Source organism: Elephas maximus, chromosome 8, assembly GCF_024166365.1.
Source record: "Elephas maximus indicus isolate mEleMax1 chromosome 8, mEleMax1 primary haplotype, whole genome shotgun sequence".
NCBI classification, from domain to species: Eukaryota; Metazoa; Chordata; class Mammalia; order Proboscidea; family Elephantidae; genus Elephas; species Elephas maximus.
In genome coordinates this window covers 9,824,502-9,842,229 of record NC_064826.1, presented here as the reverse complement: position 1 = coordinate 9,842,229, position 17,728 = coordinate 9,824,502, and the positions used below count along the sequence as shown (strand labels likewise).

The window sequence follows — 17,728 nt, the reverse complement described above, 5'->3', positions numbered from 1 at the left end:
CGGTTCTGAGATGGTGCCGGGCATTAGTGGTTTCTTCCACTCGGGAATCCCTACACTTTGTTGGGAGTCTGTTATAAGGCATGTACTTTACATATCATTCTCTCCAGCCCTTAAACCACCCTGCTATCAGCGTCCTCAGTAGGCAGGCAGAAGACTGAGGTTCAGAGAGGTGAAGCCCCTGGCTCAACATCCCACAGCTAATGGAAGGCAGGTCTCCCCTACTCCCCACCACACTAACTGCCTCTCTGGAGTTCCTGGCAGCCCTTCCCTTCCCTGCCCGGACTGTCTTCACATGTCCCACCAAGATGCACACTTCCACCCCGCTATTTAGCCTCCCACTCCTGGGCGTGTGCACACGTCTTTAAGGCTGGTGTCTGCTGCTGTCTCTCCATCTGCGGATATCTCTGCGAGGGTCTGGCGTGTGCGTTTGTGTCTGCCCGTCTCCCCCTCCCCCCAGGCGCAGCCCGCTGGCCTCTCACCCAGAATGTCCTCGTAGACGTTCTCCTCCGATAAAGTGCGTGTGAGCTCCAGCTTCGACTGGGCGTACCAGTCCACCGTGCTGCTCTCTGAGGACTGCACCAAGTCCTCGAACTCATAGGACTTCCTGGGTTGTGCAAGATGGGAAAAAAACAAGAAGCCCGATCAAATCAGGCTGGGTCAGGGAATAAATACCCCAAAAACCCCCACCAACCCCCACCCCCGTTTCTTGCAAACATTTCTATTACTGCAATCAGGCTGTTGTTTGGAAGAAGGCGGGGGATGCCTGAACGAGAAGTGTGGCTTTTACTTGCGAGGATGCTTACGCTGGTGTGCTGGTAAAAACAGTCAAGTGTATACATAAAGTACAATCCCAGCTTTGTAAGCAAAGAGAAAACGTATGCGTAGAAAATAAAAAGGAGGAAAGAAAATGAAACACACAGCGGCCACCTCAGGACTGGGGGATGACGGGTGCTTCTTCTCCCTTTTACTTTCTGGACTTTTCAGATTTTTTCAACATGCACGGAGCACAATTAATATCAGAAAGGTGCAGTGGTGGCGAGTTCAGGGTAGGCCAGAAGCTGGGCCCCTCGCCTTTCCTTCACCCAAGTGGTTATTAGCTCTATAAAACCCAAGAGCCAGCTGAGACAACTGACCCCCGTCCCCGCCCCTCAGCCATCTGGTCAACCACGTGACCCAGCATGTCCGGTGGCTCTCTTAGCCCTCCTCTCCATCCGCACGGGCTGTTCCTGTTCCCCTGGTACCGATTCTAATGTGAAGCCCAGCCCCTTCTCCAACTACCACCAAAAAAATCCATTCACCTTAAATTTCTATGGTGTTTATACCAACCAAATAACCAACCATAGCCAGTTGTTGTCCAGTTGACTGACTCATGGCAACCCCAGTTGTGTCAGAGTAGAACTGTGCTCCCTAAGGTTTTTATAACTTCACTGAAAATTTGGGAGGTCATAAGGCAGGTCATACCACGGAGCACACAAAGTACCAGTCACCTCACAGGCCCACCCCACCTCCTACCTCCTGTCTCTCCCCCTCCTTCTTGGAAGTAACCCCCATTTCCCCTGGTGGGGGCAGAGAGCCCGGCCCATCAGGCTCCCAGGCTCACCTCCCACCTCATGCAGATTTGTCAGGAGTTTCTTCTGAGCAAACCTGGGTATTCCTTGAACATAGTTCCCCACATTCCCCAGGGCACATCCTCTGAGTTGGCTCTAACTTGGGGTCCAGATGGTGATGGCTCTTCTTTCTCTCATTGTCCCCACATGGCTAGGAAGTGTGATGTGCCCGCATGTGCTAAGTGTGAGGTAGCTGTGGCTGACTACTTAGAAATGTGTACACGCTCAGGCTCCCTGCAGCCCCCGGGGAAGGCACCCTCCTGGTGTGCCACCAGACACAACCAGCGCTAGGCTCCAACACGCCTGTCCCAGATCTTTCAATCACAAGCAACCCTTCAACCTAAGATGAGCCACCTAACTGGCCTGAACTTCAGTGTCTTGACTCGTACAGTAGTAACTGTCTTGGGATTGTGTGAAGAATAGAAAGGTAATGTTTATGAAGTGTCCACTGCAGTCCTTGGTACCTTGTAAGCACTCAGTAAACGTTAGCTGTTCCCAGTCCTGTCATGGTGCTACTGGTTAGTTACGTAACAGATGCTCATCGGACCTTTGTGCAAGTCACAATGCTCAGGGTTCAGTAAGGGCTGACTGAGTCAATCCACCGTCCGTCAGCTTGCCATGCCAACATTCATCCAGCGCGTGCACACACACACACACAACACGGTTTTGAAAGGCTGACTTTTCAGAAGTAGATCGTCAGGCCCTCAAGGTGCCTCTGGGTGAACTTGACCTCTGACCTTTCGGTTAGTAGCCGAATGTGTTAACCATTTGCACCACCCAGGGACTTTCTATATGAATTAATTAGTCATCTGAAAACCAACACCTTGGTACAGAAACGAAGCTGTTATTTAGGACACCGTTTGACAAATACTCTGGCAAAATAAATAATGGTTTTCTGCCTGAACATCACTTCCTCACAGAACTTGCCTTGTTCCCACAGCGGGCTAGAGATCCCTGCGCAGCATTCCCATTGCACGCAGGCCCCCTCACAGCACTCAGCGGGGCAGACTACATACCCAGATGTGCAACTCTAACTATTATGAGTCTGTAAGTTCCACGAGTGTCATGGGTTGAATTGTGCCCCCTAACAAGATATGTTTAAGTTCTAACTCCAGGACCTGTGAATGTTACGTGAGCTTGTCTGTAAATAGGGTCTCTGAAGATGTTACCAGTTAACACGAGGTCATGCTGGAGTAGGGCCCCATCTGAGTGATGTCCTTTTGGGAGAGGAGAAGAGACACAGAGGCAAAAAGACATAGAGGAAAGATGAGGCAGAAGCAGAGCTAGGCTGCAGCTGCAAGCCAAGGAATGCTTGGAGCCACCAGAAGCTGGGAGAGTCCATCCTGAATTTGGACTTCTAGCCTCTAGAACCGTGAGACAATAAATTTCAGTTTGTGGTACTTAGAGCAGCCCAGACTGCTACAACCAGGGCAAATTTTCACTCCTTCTAGCTCATTGGCACATTATTCCATGTCTAACACTAAGTAGGCACTCTTGCATAAATGAATGGATATCTTAAAAGGTGGTTGTGATTGTTAAGGTTGTGCGTCAATCTGGCTGGGCCATGATGCTCAGTGGTTTGGTAGTTATGACGCAGCGTTGCAGCCATATAACGATGTAATCACCTCCGTAGGAGACACCTCCGTGGGAGATCTAACGTAATCACCTCCATGACGGGATCTGCTGTGACTAGCCAGTCAGCTGAAAGGGAGTTTCCCTGGGGGTGTGGCTTCCACCCAATGTAAGTGGACTTTCTGGCAAAGCTGACTGGCTTTTGCTCTGCTCTGGATCCTGCATTTGGCTTGTCAGCATCAGACCTCAGGCTCTTGGGACTTGGGCCAGCAGCCTGCCATCTTACCTGCCAATGTCGGATTCATCAGCCTTCGCAGCAGCGAGCCAGCTGCCTGCTGTCTGACCTGTGGATCCTGGGTTATCAGCCCCTGCAGCTAAATGAGTCGGTCTCACCTCAGCCTGATGCCTGACACCTGATCCACAGACTTGGGACCTGCCAGCCTCTACAGCCGTGTGAGCCATTTACTTGAGAAATCTCTCTCTTTCTCTCTCTATATATACACACATACATATATACTTCACTGGTTTTGTTTCTTTAGGGAACCCTAAGACAGTGGTTTTAACATTTACTGCTTATAATTTATCCCTCCTTCAGGTTAAAAAATAAAACAATTGGATTCCAAGGTTGAATTTTTAGTCAGTTGTTTGGGATATATTGCCCCAGAATTATTTCAACTATGGGTTAAACAAACATTCTGGGGATAGCCTTGGGACCTGGCCACCACCAAAAACACCACTCAGAATGTCCACACAGAAATGTGTACAATAATGTTCACAGCTGGGTTATTTACAACAGCCAAAACGTGGGAACAACCCAAGCGTCCGTCAACTGATAACGGAGGAACAAAATGTGGTACACACCTACAATGGGATGTTATTCAGACATAAAAAGAAATGAAGTTCTTGTACATTCTAGGATATGGATGAACCTTGAAGACGTTAAGCTAAGAGAAAGAGGCCAGTCACAAAGGGTCACATACCTTTGACTCCATTCACATGAAAGTCTAGAAGAGGGAAATCTAAGAGGCAGAAAGCAGATTAGAGCTGGCAGGAGACAACAGGGGAGTCAAAGCTGAAATGAGGTTTCGTTTTTTCCTTTTGAGGGGATAAAGCGTACTAAAACTGACTGTGGTGATGGTGACCAAAAGCCACCGAATCACACACTTTAAACGGTGAACTGTATGGTTTGTGAATTCTCTCTCCATAAAGCTATTTTTAAAAAACACTATTCCCGTAGGAAAGGGAGGTTTTTTTTCTAGCGAAGAAACCAGGGGTGCCAGGCTCTGGCTCCCTTCATCCACCAGGAGCCCCTGCCCATGCCCCCACACGAGGAGGGCCCCCACGGGGAAGGCACGCCTCCCTGGTGTTTGGAGTCAGGCGCTACGGGGAGAATCGAGTACTGTTACCAGGTATCTGCTCCATCGACTGGTAGGACGCCCCACGTGGGGCTTCTGGATCCAAAATAGAAATGCCAGAAGGAAAAACTATCTTTGTACATCATTCTGTCTGAAATTCAACAAGAAACCAGATCTGCCAACACTCTTCTAATACAAACTAGCAGCCTCCTCCCCCACCCCCATCTCTTGGGTCTCCAAAGCAACCGTGATAGAAATAAGATACTTACTGAGTCAAACTTCTCAGCAACTTTCAAAGTAGCTCTTGCTCTAAACCTCAAGTTAATCAAACCTTCTAGCCCTTTGAAAGATTCAAACGTATTCTGTAAAGATCAAGGGGTTTTTGTTGGGAGGTTTTTAATTACCTTTTTGATCTCTTCTTTTGTTATAGGTTTATTTAGTCGTTTTACCTTTGTGTTAGTTTAGGTAGGTAGTGTGTTTCTAGAAATTTGTCCATTTCCTCCAAGTTTTCAAATTTGTTAGAGTGCAGTTTTTCATAGTATCCTGTTAGGACTCTTTTAATTTCAGTTGGGTCTGTTGTGATATCGCCCAGCTCATTTCTTATTCGGGTTATTTGCTTCCTCTCCTGTTTTTCTTCTGTCAGTTTGGCCAATGGTTTATCGATTTTGTTGATCTTTTCAGAGAACCAGCTTTTGGTCTTGTTAACTCTCTCAATTGTTTTTCTGTTCTCTATTTCATTAATTCTGCTCTAATTTTTTTTATTTGCTTTTTTCTGGTGCCCAAGGACTTCTTTTGCTATTCTCTATTCGTTCAAGTTGTAGGGTTAACTCTTTGATTTGGGCCCTTTTTTCTTTTTGGATGTGTGCATTTATTGCTATAAATTGACTTCTGAGCACAGCTTTTGCTGTGTCCCAAAGGTTCTAGTAGGAAGTGTTTTCATTTTCATTTGGTTTTATGAATCTCTTTATTCTGTCCTTAATTTCTCCTATAACCCAATAGTTTTGGAGCAAGGTGTTGTTCAGTTTCCATGTGTTTGATTTTTTTCTTGCCTTTTCTGTTACTGATTTCTACTTTTACGGCTTTATGGTCAGAAAAGATGCTCTGTAATATGTCGATGTTTTGGATTCTGCCAAGGCTTGCTTTATGACCTAATATGTGGTCTATTCTGGAGAATGTTCCATGTGCATTGGAAAAGAAAGTATACTTGGCTGCTGTTGGGAGGAGTGTTCTGTGTACGTCTATGAGCTCAAGTCGGTTGATTGTGGCATTTAGATCTCCTGTATATTTATTGAGCTTGTTTCCAAATGTTCTGTCCTTCACCAAAAGTGTTGTGTTGAAGTCTCCTACTGTACTTGTGGAACTATCTATCTCACTTTTCAATGCTCTTAGAGTTTGTTTTATGTATCTTGCAGGCCTACCATTGGGTGTATAAATATTTAACATGGTTATATCCTCCTGGTATATTGTCCCTTTAATCTTTATATAGTGTCCTTCCTTATCCTTTGTGGTGGATTTTACTTCAAAGTCTATTTTGTCAGAAATTAATATTGCCACTCCTGCTCTCTTTTGATTGTTGTTTGCTTGATATATTTTTTCCATCCTTTGAGTTGTAGTTTGTGTCTTTAAGGTGTGTCTCTTGTAGGCAGCATATAGACGGATCGCGTTTTTTTATTCCATTCTGCCACTCTCTATTGGTGCGTTTAGTCCATTTACATTCAGCTTAATTATTGACAGGTATGAGTTTAGTGGTGTCATTTTGATGTCTTTTTTTGTGTGTGTGTTGTTGACAGTTTCTTTGTTCCACTTAATTTTCTGTTTTTCTTTACATATTTTCTTTTCCTCTTTTTCATTGTTGTTGGTTTTGTATTTGCTGAGTCTTTATGTTTTTTCTTGTTTTTTATTTTGATGTGTAGGATTGTTAGTTTCCTTTGTGATTACCTTAATATTTACCCCTATTTTTTAAAGTTTAAACCAATCTTTTATTTCTTTATATAGCCTTGACTTCCTCTCCATGTGCAAGATCTATGACGACATTTTTCGGTCCCTCTTTTTTGTTTTAATGTTGTCAACTTTTACATAATGACATCTCTTTTTCCCTGTTTTGAGCATTTTAGCTTTGACTTATTTTTGTGATTTCCCTATCTGGGTTGATATCTGGTTGCTCTGTCCTGTGTTCTAATACTGGGTTGTTATGTTATTGATTTTCTAACCGGAGGACTCCCTTTAGTATTTCTTACAATTTTGGTTTGGTTTTTGCAAATTCCCTAAACTTCTGTTTATCTGGAAATGTCCTACTTAATTAATCTTTTGTATTCTACCTCCAGTAATTCCAGGGAGTTCTCTTCATCTGGAAAATTTCTTGATTCTTTGTTTTGGGAGCTTGCGCAAGCCATAGTGGTCTGCCTCTTTGTGTGATTCGATATTGACTGTTGTCTCCGGGCCATCAATAAGTTATTGTAGTTATTTATTTTACGTTTGCTTACTGTGTCCTAGCTTCTTGTTTTGTTTTGGTTTGATATGCCCAAATAGGCTGCTCAAGTCAGACAGTTTGATTATTGGCACCTTTGAAGCTCTAACAGCCTGTCACCAGGTGGTTAGAGCTGTTACTAGGTATGTGAGCCCAGGAGTCTGTTTATTTTTCTTGTATGGATTCAGCTCAGGTGTCCAGGTAGTTGGTCACCAAGTGTGTGGTGCAGCCTCTCACCTAAAGTCCTAGATGAGCAGGGGTGATTGGTGTAGGCACAGGTATCTGGCTATAGCAGGGGGTTATGAGCTGAACAAGGCAGTGGGCTGATAACCACCAGAGTGTCTGTGAGGAAAGCGTGTCCCTGTTCCCTAGAATGCGTAGGTGGGTGGGTTTTACAGCTGGACAACGGGCACACAATGCTGTTGGCTGTAAGGACTGGGAGGCACCACTTATTCCTGGACCCTTGTCGTGGGTGGCTATGTGGCATGGGTGGAGCCACCAGTCTTCAGGCCCCTGATGGGGGCAGATGAGGGCCCTGCTTTATAATAGGCAGAGCCGTGTGAAATATCACAAACCTGCCTCTCTACCATATAGCTGTAACAGTTGAAGTTAGACTTCAGCTACACACCCTGTCGTACTGTGCTAATGGGGCCTATGCTGTTGAAATGGGACCACACAGGTCTATGCAGGGCTAAAAGGCCTTCAAAGTCTGTGGACTGCTTATGCCTGTGCCTAAGCAAAGGAGCTCTTTCTGCCCTGAGTCCCTGGCTTAGGGGAGCTGGCAGATTATTTTTTTCCCTGTTTGTTAATCTGTTCCCTCTCCAAGGCCAGAATGGCTCAGGACTTCTGATGGGCCCTACTTCCCACCCAGGGGATGCAGCCAGCTGGGACCCAGCGCAGAGTGGAAAGGGAGCAGGTAAGTGTGAGACAGTCAAGTGGTTTTTAAACATGGACTTCAGTGGTGCCTCAGAGACATCAGGGTGGCTGAGACAGGCTTGCAGTGACAGGACAGACCACAGCACGGCAGCTAAGTTAACCTGACCATTATGAGATGGTAGCTGGGGGCGCTGCCTGCCACGGAGCTATGGGGATTCCTGTCAGTCCTAGAGAAGACGGGAATTCTGGAATTGTACAGTATGTTTGGCAGCCACATAATGAACGAGGTTTCGTGTCCTCACAAAGTTCTGGAATTCTTACATGAAAGCCCCAAGGAGAAGCTGAACCTGTATGGTCCCAAAACAATCAGTTGAAAAGTTGAAATTTTGGTCAATTACTTATTTGGTTTCATAAAGACCTAAAAACTCTGTCACACAATCAAATGATACTGAAATTAAAAACCTGAATTTGGTCGAAACATTTTGAGTAAGTAGATACATGTGGACTCGAAGATGCTGCTTACATTAAAAAATAATAACTGTTCTTGTTAAATGCTGGTCGTCAGGCATTCCTGCCAGTTATCACATGAATGCCATAAAACCTGCACAGCCAAGTTAGTGCTGCGGGAGGAACCTTATCTTTGGAATTTCCTGACATATGAGGGCTTCTCATCTTCCATTTTAGGACTGAAGGCAGAAGCCCTTGCATTTCATTTCCTGGGGCTTCAGAGAAATGAAAAAAGGAGAACGAACGAAGACAAAAAGAGGAGGAGGAGGGGACAGGAGGAAAGAAGAGAAGGAGAAAAAGGGGTAAGGGGGAAGGGAAATGAGAGAGAAAGCAAAGAAAAAGAAAAACACATTTTCTCAAGCTGAGGATCTGAGTCCACCGGTGGGCTCTATGGAGGTGGACTAATTGGCCTGTGAAAATAAGCTGGAGCCGTCTCTAAAGTGCACAGCTTGGCCATGTAATCCCAAACCTTTAAAACCTCAAAATCCTTAATCATTTCTTTCTTCAGCCGTGGCTTAGCTTGGATTCCCTGACTCAGAGAGGGCGGCAAGTCTGCCAAATTTGGGGTTGAGACAAAATTTTAAGAGATAGGACTACAATAAAGAACATACTTAATTTTTTTGAGAGTAGAAAGTGAACTTCTTCCCCTTACCAGGGCTTCGAACCGGTTCTTCCCAGTTCAGTTATGGCCAAGGAAGTGAAATCGGAACAGACCTGGATTATTAAAAATTGGATGAACCAGAATGGTAACTGGAACAAGACAAACTACAGGTTAAAGCCCTGCCAGAAACCTAATCTCCCTCTTAGAAAACAAAGAGTATACGTTGCATAGCCACCAAATCTCCGGCCCGACAGTGTTGGAAACAGCACTGCCCTGCTCAGAGACGGTGGCGAATGCGCCACTTTGAATGTGTCGCTCTCCACAGTCCTGCCGATAATCCAGTCTCCTGCGTCGTCTCCTGAAAGGGCTCACTACGCCTCTTTCGAGTCTGTCGTTCCAGGGCTTTGACCTGTAATTTTTCCCATTCCGGTTACCTCTTCGGATTATCCAAATTGTAAAAATTTGGCTCTCTTCTGGTTTCACTTCATCAACCGTGACCGAACCAGTTAGAATCTGCCCCAGTCACCCCTATTGTACTAGTCTAAGCAACACGAAATGAAAAACCCACAGCCAAAACCCTTAAAACCCAGCTGATGTAACCACATGCAAACCAGCCAAGAAAAAATTCATCTTTGGACAGAAACTAAGTAATGTTAGCTGGTTTTAAAGAAAGTACTGGAAGACTGACAAGAGCAGATAGTGCCTGGGAGAGAAAAGATAATGGGAATAACTTCACAGGTTGGTCTTGCAGCCCAGCAAGGACACAGATGAAGGACTCCTATTTCCCAGAACCGGCCTGCCCCTGGGAGAGTAGGGCTTCTTGGAGGAACAGTCCAGAAGGACGTGGAAAGGCTGCCATGGCAGAAATGCTACAGACAGGGCAGACAAGCCACAAGAGTATCCAGGGACCTGTGTTCAGGCACTGGTTTGGGAGAGGACTTGGAACTGAAGATAGGGGATCACACTTCCCCAGAACACACAGAAAGATGGACACCTGACTAACACTGGGGCCAACGCCTGGTAAGAGACAGCACAAGAAAAGCAGAGTACAGACCAGTTCCATTTATGGAATACTGATACAAAAGTCTTACGTAAAATTTTAGCAAATTGAATTTAGCAGTACGTTAAAAGGATGATAACCCATCACCAAACGGTAATTCTTCCTAAAAATGTAAGGACGTTTACAGTAAACCAGAACCAGTGGCTGTCACGTCAGTCCGGACTCACGGCCACCCCACGCGCATCAGAGCAGAACTGCGCTCCACAGGGTTTTCAATGGCTGGTTTTTCGCAAGCAGAGTGCCAGGCCTTTCTTCTGAGGAGCCTCTGGGTGGACTTGAACCTCCAACCTTTCGGTTAGCATCTAAGCACATTAACTGTTTGCACCACCCAGGGTCTCCAGATTAATATTAGGATATCATATATTAACTATTAATAAGTCAGAGGAGAACCATGTGATCATATCAGGGTTTCAGACCGGTTCACACCCCTGCCGATAATTTGCATTTCTATCCAGTTTCCAGGTGATACTGATGCTGCTGGTTAGGGACCAGTTCTGAGAACCAAGAGTAGAGCAGCAGGTCTCAAAATCTATTATACACAGCATCACCTGGGGATCCTGTTAAAATGAAGGTTCTGATTCAGTTTATCTGGGGGTAGAAACGTAAATTCTCAGCAGGGGTTTAAGCTGGTTCTTTCTGGTTTGAAACCCTGGGTCATACAGAGTTGGCAAGAAGTAATTTGACAAAAACCAACATCCACTCTTAATTTCTAAAACTCTTAGTAAAAAAAGAAATACAAATGGATACTACCTCGACAAAACAGAAACACATTTCCAACAAGATGTTTGAGCATGAAACCCGAGAAGCACCGCCATCAAAGTCAGAGTGAGCTAAGGCTGCAAACTGCCGCCCGTACTACGATTTAACACAGTTCTGAAAGTATCTGCCAGTACAATTAGGTACAAGAAATAAAACCAAACCCACTGCCGCTGAGTCGATTCCAACTCATAGCAATCCTATAGGACAGAGTGGAACTGCCCTGTAGGGTTCCCAAGAAGTAAAGCAGCTGGGTGGATTCGAACTGCCGATCTTTTGGTTAGCAGCCAAACATTTAACCACTGTTTCGTTACCACAGCTACTGGGGCCCCAAGAGAAAGAAAGATTATATGCATAGGAAATCCAAGAAAATCAACTGACAGACTAGAAGCAATGAGAAATTTCCTTAAGATGATGCCAAAAAAATATACAAAAATAAATAGCTTTCCAATTTATAAAGATATTTAAATGAGAAAAAAGATTGCATTAACAATTGCAACAAAAAGATAAAATACTTAGGAGTAAAAATAAACCCCATACAATCTCAATTAAATTCTATTGTATTTTGTGTGTGTAAAATTTGATACAGGAATATACAGAACATGTAAAAAATGCATGCAAGAATAGTCAAGAAAATTCTGAAAAAGTAAATGAGAGATTTATAACCATTACAAAGGAGACGATACGATCATTTTTCTTCTTTTTGCAGATGACATGACAGTATATACATGAAGTCCAAGAGAAAACAACTGATTGGTTATTAGCAACAATAAGAAATTTCTGTAAGCTTTGTTGTTGTTGTTAGGTGCCGTCGTGTCGGTTCCAACTCATAGCCACCCTTATGTACTATATAGAACAAAACACTGCCCAGTCCTGCACCATGCTCACAGTTGTTGTTACAGCTTGAGCCCACTGTTGCAGCCACTATGTCAGTCCATCTCGTTGAGTGTCTTTCTCTTTTTTGCTGACCCTCTACTTTACCAAGCATGATATCCTTCTCCAGGGACTGATCCCACCTGATAATATGTCCAAAGTATGTAAGACAGTCTCGCCATCCTTTCTTCTAAGGAGCATTCTGGTTGCACTTCTTCCAAGACAGACTGATTCATTCTTTTGGCAGTCCATGCTATATTCAATATTCTTCACTAGCACCACAATTCAAAGGCATAAATTCTTATTCGCTCTTCTATATTCATTGTCCAGCTTTCGCATGCATATGATGGGATTGAAAATACCCTGGCTTGGGTTGGCGCACCCTAGTCTTCAAGGTGACATCTTTGCTTTTCAATATTTTAAAGAGGCCTTTCGCAGAAGATTTGCCCAACACGATACGTCTTTTGATTTCTTGACTGCTGCTTCTGTGGGTGTTGACTGTGGATCCAAGTAAAACGACAGCCTTGAGAACTTCCATCTTTTCTGTTTATCACAGTGATGTTTATTGGTCCAGTTCTGAGGATTTTCTTTTCTTTATGTTGAGGTGTAATCCATTCTGAAGGCTGTCGTGGTCTTTGATCTTCATCAGCAAATGCTTCAAGTCCTCTTCACTTTCAGCAAGCAAGGTTGTGTCATCTGCATGCAGGTAGTTAATGAGTCTTCCTCCAATCCTGATGCCACGTTCTTCTTCATGTAGTGCACCGTCCCAGATTATTTGCTCAGTATACAGATTCAATAGGTATGGTGAAAGGATAAAACCCTGATGTACATCTTTCCTGACTTTAGACCACGCAGTATCCCCTTGTTCTCTTTAAACGACTGCCTCTTTGATCTATGTGCATGTTTGATCAATTTCCGACTGCAGAAACTGGTAAAAACTTCAGTTTCTTCATCTGTGGCCTTAGTGGCTGGTGTGTAAATTTGAATAATAGCTGTATTAACCGGTCTTCCTTGTAGGTGTATGGATATTATTCTATCATTGACAGCATTGTATGTCAGGATAGATCTTGAAATGTTCTTTTTAACAGTGAATGCAATGCCATTCCTCCTCTTCACGCCGTCATTCCCAGATAGTAGACCATATGATTGCCCGATTCAAAATGGCCAATACCAGTCCATGTGAACTCACTAACGCCTAGGATATTGATGTTTATGCGTTCCAATTCATTTTTTGATGATTTCCAACTTTTCTAGATTCATACTTCATACATTCCAGGTTCCAATTATTAATGGTATTTGCAGCTGTTTCTTCTCATTTTGAGTCATGCCACATCAGCAAATGATGGTCCTGAAAGCTTGACTCCATCCACATCATTAAGCTCTTCCCTAGTCGTCTTTTGAGTACCGGGCTCACCTTCTGGCACTATATCAGACAATGTTCTGCTGCTGCTATTCATAAGATTTTCACTGGCTAATTCTTTTCAGAAGTAGACCACTGGGTCCTTCTTCCTAGTCTGTCTTAGTCTGGAAGCTCAGCTGAAACCTGTCTGCCATGGGTGACCTTGTTGATATCTGAGTACCAGTGGCATAGCTTCCAGCAACACAGCAACACGTAAGCCCCCACAGTACGACAAACTGGCAGACACTTCGAGGCTGTAAACTTTGCTACACATTAAAACATACCAAACTGGTTAAATTATTTTAACTTCATAATATATATATAAGCTTTACTACTTATTAAAACATATTTAAAAAAAAAAAAACAAACATTTCCATCAACTTGATTCTGACTCGTAACTACTCTATAGACAGAGTAGAACTGCCCCATAGGGTTTCCAAGGAGGGTCTTGTGGATTTGAACTGTGACCTTTGGGTTAGCAGCCATAGCTCTTAACCACTACACCACCAGGGTTTCCAAAACATATTAGGAGGTTAAAATAATTTAAACAGTTTGGTCCCGGAAAAGAAATAGGCACCCCAACTAATGAAACAGAACAGAGCCAAAATAATAACAATAATAACCACTGTGATGGTTAAGGTTGTGTGTCAACTTGGCTGGGCCATGATTCTCAGTGGTTTGGCAGTTAGGATGTAGTTTCGCAGATATGTAATGATGTAATTACCTCCATAATGAGGCCTGATATAATGTAATGTCCTCCATGATGAGGTCAGTTGAAACGGAGTTTCCTTGGGGATGGGGCCTGCATCTAATATATATGGACTTTCTGGGAAAGCTCACTGGCTTTTGCTCTGCTCTGGATCCTGCATTCAGCTCGTCATCATCTGACCTCCAGTTCTCAGCACTTGAGCCACCATCCTGCTGTCTGACCTGCTGAGCTTGGATTCATCAGCCCCTGTAGCTACTTAGTCAGAAGCCCCCAGCCTAATGCCTGACCCATGGACTTGGGACTTTCTAGCCTCTACAACTGTGTGACCCATTTTCGTTATATAATTCTCCCCCTCTCTCTCTCTGTGTAAATATATGTTCGCTTTACTGGTTTTGCTTCTCTACAGAAACCAGACTAAGACAATCACTAACATTTATTGAGCATTTGCTATACGCCAGGCAAGGTTCCGAGTTTATGTCTCTATATATTAACTCATTTCATGCTCACAACAACACTATGGAGTGGTTACCATTACTGTCAGCATTTTACAGATAAATGAAATGATGCCAAGACAACACTGGCTTGTCCAGCATCACACAGCTAGTAAGTACTCGGCTCTAGAGCCCTCTCTTCCATTACAGCATTACTTGAAAACTGGGAAAAACCTAAGTATCCATCAGTAGGGAATGGCTAAATAAAATATGGTTTACCCATGTGGTGTAAAGAACGTGGCAGCTAAAAAAGGAATGTGCTAACACTGAAAAATCTCAATGACACACTAAGTGAAAAGCAGTATATACAGCATGATTTTATTTTAAAAAGAGTACCACATACATACGTACATCTAGACAGAGGAAGAGAATGTGTACACTGTTCATTTTCCTGAAAGAAAGTACAGGAAATTGTCAACAAGAATTCCTTGTGAGGAAGAGAATTATAAGTTGCAGGAGGTTTAGGTGGCAAGAGAGAGCTTTATTTTACCATTTTCTAAAAGAGAACAGAGAAGCATACGGTTCCAGCTACCCTAGCAGCCATCTTACTAGCTGTTAAGGAAATTTCCAAAAGATGTAAAGAGTCAGCAAGCACTTGGGGGCCTAACAATAAAAACCAGCTACGCAGCCCCTGCAGCTGACCTGGCCCAGACTCCCAGTCACAGGAGACTCTAAACTTCCTTGTTTAAAGAAAAAAAGCTCGTTTGAAAGTTTTCTGTTATTTGCAGCCACAAGAATCCTACCTGGCAGACCATACTGAGTGGGAGTGACAGGATCTGATTTATATTCTTAGAAGATGCCTCTGGCTGCTGAAAGAGGAGTATACTGGGGTGCCCAAGACAACTCAGGAGGTAGCCGCAGAGGAAACGTAGTCAGATTTGGGATATGGTTTAAAGCCAGAGCCCACTCAAACAGGTGCTTGTACACCAATGTTCATAGCAGCACTATTCACAATAACCAAAAGGTGGAAACAACAGCAATGTCCATCAGCTGCTGAATGGATAAACACAAGGTGGTACAGACACACAATGGAATATTATTCAGCCATAAAAAGGGAATGAAGTCTTGATACATGCTACAACACAGATGAACCTTGAAAACATTATGCTAAGTGAAATCAGTTCTTCACAAAAGGACAAGCACTGTATGTCCCCATGTGGATGAAATATCTAGAACAGGTAAATTCGCAGAGGCAAAAAGACGAAGTAGCTACCAGGGACTGCAGGGGAGGGGGGATGAGAGTTATTCCTTACTGGGGCAGGGTTTCTGTTTGGGATGAAAACGCTGTGGAAACATAGCGGTGACGGTCACACCACATGGTGAATGTGATTCATGGATGAGTGAATCGTATGCTTCAAAGTGGCCAAATGGCACACTTGTCACATATATTTTTTTCCCCACAATAAAATTAAAAAAAAAACGAAAACAAGTAGAACCAGGACTGGCCAACGATGAAAAAGGTGGGGGGGTATGTGAAAAAGACTTCGCCTTGCTCATTTTGGACATGTTCTCAGGAGGGACTAGCCCCTGGGGAAGGACATTATACTTGGTAAAGCAGAGGGGCAGCAAAAAGAAGACCCTCAACAAGACGGACTGACACAGAGGCTACGACAATGGGCTCAAACATAGTAACGGCTGTGAGGATGGTGCAGGACTGCGCAGGGTTTCGTTCTGTTGTACACAGGGTCGCTGTGAGTCAGAACTGACTTGATGGCACCTAACAACAACAACGTGAGAGAGAGGCATCTGAGGTGACTCCTGGGTTTTCAGCAGAAGCAACTAAATGAAAGGTGATGCCATTTGCGAGCATTTGGGGAAGAAACGATTATGGTGCCTGGATTGAGAATTTAGGTTTCAATATGTTAAGACCAAACTATTAAGGAACCAGATGGAGACCCAAGCAGGAGGTGGCCACACCAGCCTGAAGCTGGGGGAGCAACTCAAGACTGGAGTTGGAAACTTGGGAACCATAAGCAGTAGATGACACATAAAGGGGTGGACAGAGGTCACTTCGGGAGGGAGTGCAGATGGAGGACAGAAGGTGGCCTCAGCCTGATCTGGGTGGGGTGCAGGGGTCATGCTGACTGTTGGGGAGACGGAAATAGGCAGGAGCAGCCAGTGAAGCAGGACAGCCAGAAAGTGGGTGTTCCAGAAGCCCAGTGGAGAGAGTGACAGGCCCAGAGCCGTCAACAATTGTTCCTTAAGCACCAAGAGAGGTCAACAGTTGTTCCTGAAACACCAAGAAAGGTCAAGTCAATAGCAACTCGAAAGATTAGATAGGAAGCTCAGGGGCAGCAAGTTTATGTTAATGGGGGAAGAATAACTTGGGAAAAGAGGGTAAGAATGGTTGCACCACTTGAAGACTGTAACCAATGTCACAAAATTGTACACGCAGAAATTGTTGAATTGGTGTATGTATGGTTCTGCTGTGTATATTCTCAATAACAACAAAAATAAAATAAATTATAACCTATAAAATCAAAAAGCAAAAAAAGGGAGAGAGAGGTAAAGTAAGAGAGAACAGAGAACTGACAACTGGTTTAGCGAGATGGAGACGGCTGGTGGACTTGGGCAAGGGCAGTTTCAGGATGAATGGCCAAAGCTCTAGTAAAGTGGGCCAACAAAAACCAGTAACAAGGCAGTCATGGCCGTAAGTACAGACAACTGTTCCAGAAGTTTTGCTCTAAAGCTGGTTGCTATATTAGTGGGTATCCGGCCAATTAGCACATTACAAAAATGGACTAGAAATTAAGTTTCAAAGCATAAAAGAAACTGTTTCCAAAGCAGAGGTTTTATTTTGAAACACTGACATGCTTTAGTATAATGTTATAAAATATTCTCGGTGGTGAATGTATAAATGAGGAAATAGCTTTCTAGAGTCCAAATAACTTGTTCGAGGTCACATCCATAGACAGTGGCAGGGCCAGGGGTTGAACCCAGGCAGCGTGCTTCTAGAGCCCACCCAGAGAAAAAGCATGAGAGGAAGGGCCCCGGAAGATCCGGGCACCATGCAATGAACCAAAAAACCAATCTCATTGCTGTGGAGCCGATTCCAACTCATAATGACCCTATAGGACAGAGTAAAACTGCCCCAGAGGGTCCCCGGGGCTGTAAATCTTTACGGAAGCAGACTGCCACGTCTTTCTCCCATGGATAGGCTGGTGGTTGGAACCGCTGACATTTTGGTTAGCAGTCAAGTGCTGAACGGCTGCGCCACCAGGGCTCCTTCAGGCAGTAGTGGCGGTATTAATAGCAGGATGCCTGTCCATTAGCACCAATCCATAGCCTGCCAATGTTCACACAAGGTAACTCTTAGCTACTGTTTGAATTACAAGTACTCAGTTCCTGGGTGGTATGAACGGCTAAGCACTCAAGCTGCTAACGAAAAGGCTGGAGGTTCAAGCCTCCCGAGAGGCCCTTCAGAAAAATGGCCTGGCAAATCACTTCTGAAAAAT

The 17,728-nt window shown here is 44.2% G+C and overlaps 1 protein-coding gene across 11 annotated transcripts in view; it reads right to left on the bottom strand.

The window, feature by feature from the left end:
• The window catches only part of DENND2A (DENN domain containing 2A), a 97,203-nt gene that overhangs the window by 35,998 nt on the left and 43,477 nt on the right, over positions 1 to 17,728 (bottom strand). For all 11 annotated transcript variants that reach the window (XR_007518404.1, XM_049893424.1, XM_049893427.1 and 8 more), the window contains one exon: positions 480 to 604. Coding sequence is in view for 10 of the 11 variants with exons in the window: in XM_049893424.1 (XP_049749381.1) it covers positions 480 to 604 (125 nt within the window). In the remaining variant the exon portion in view is untranslated. The remainder of the gene's footprint in view (positions 1 to 479; positions 605 to 17,728) is intronic.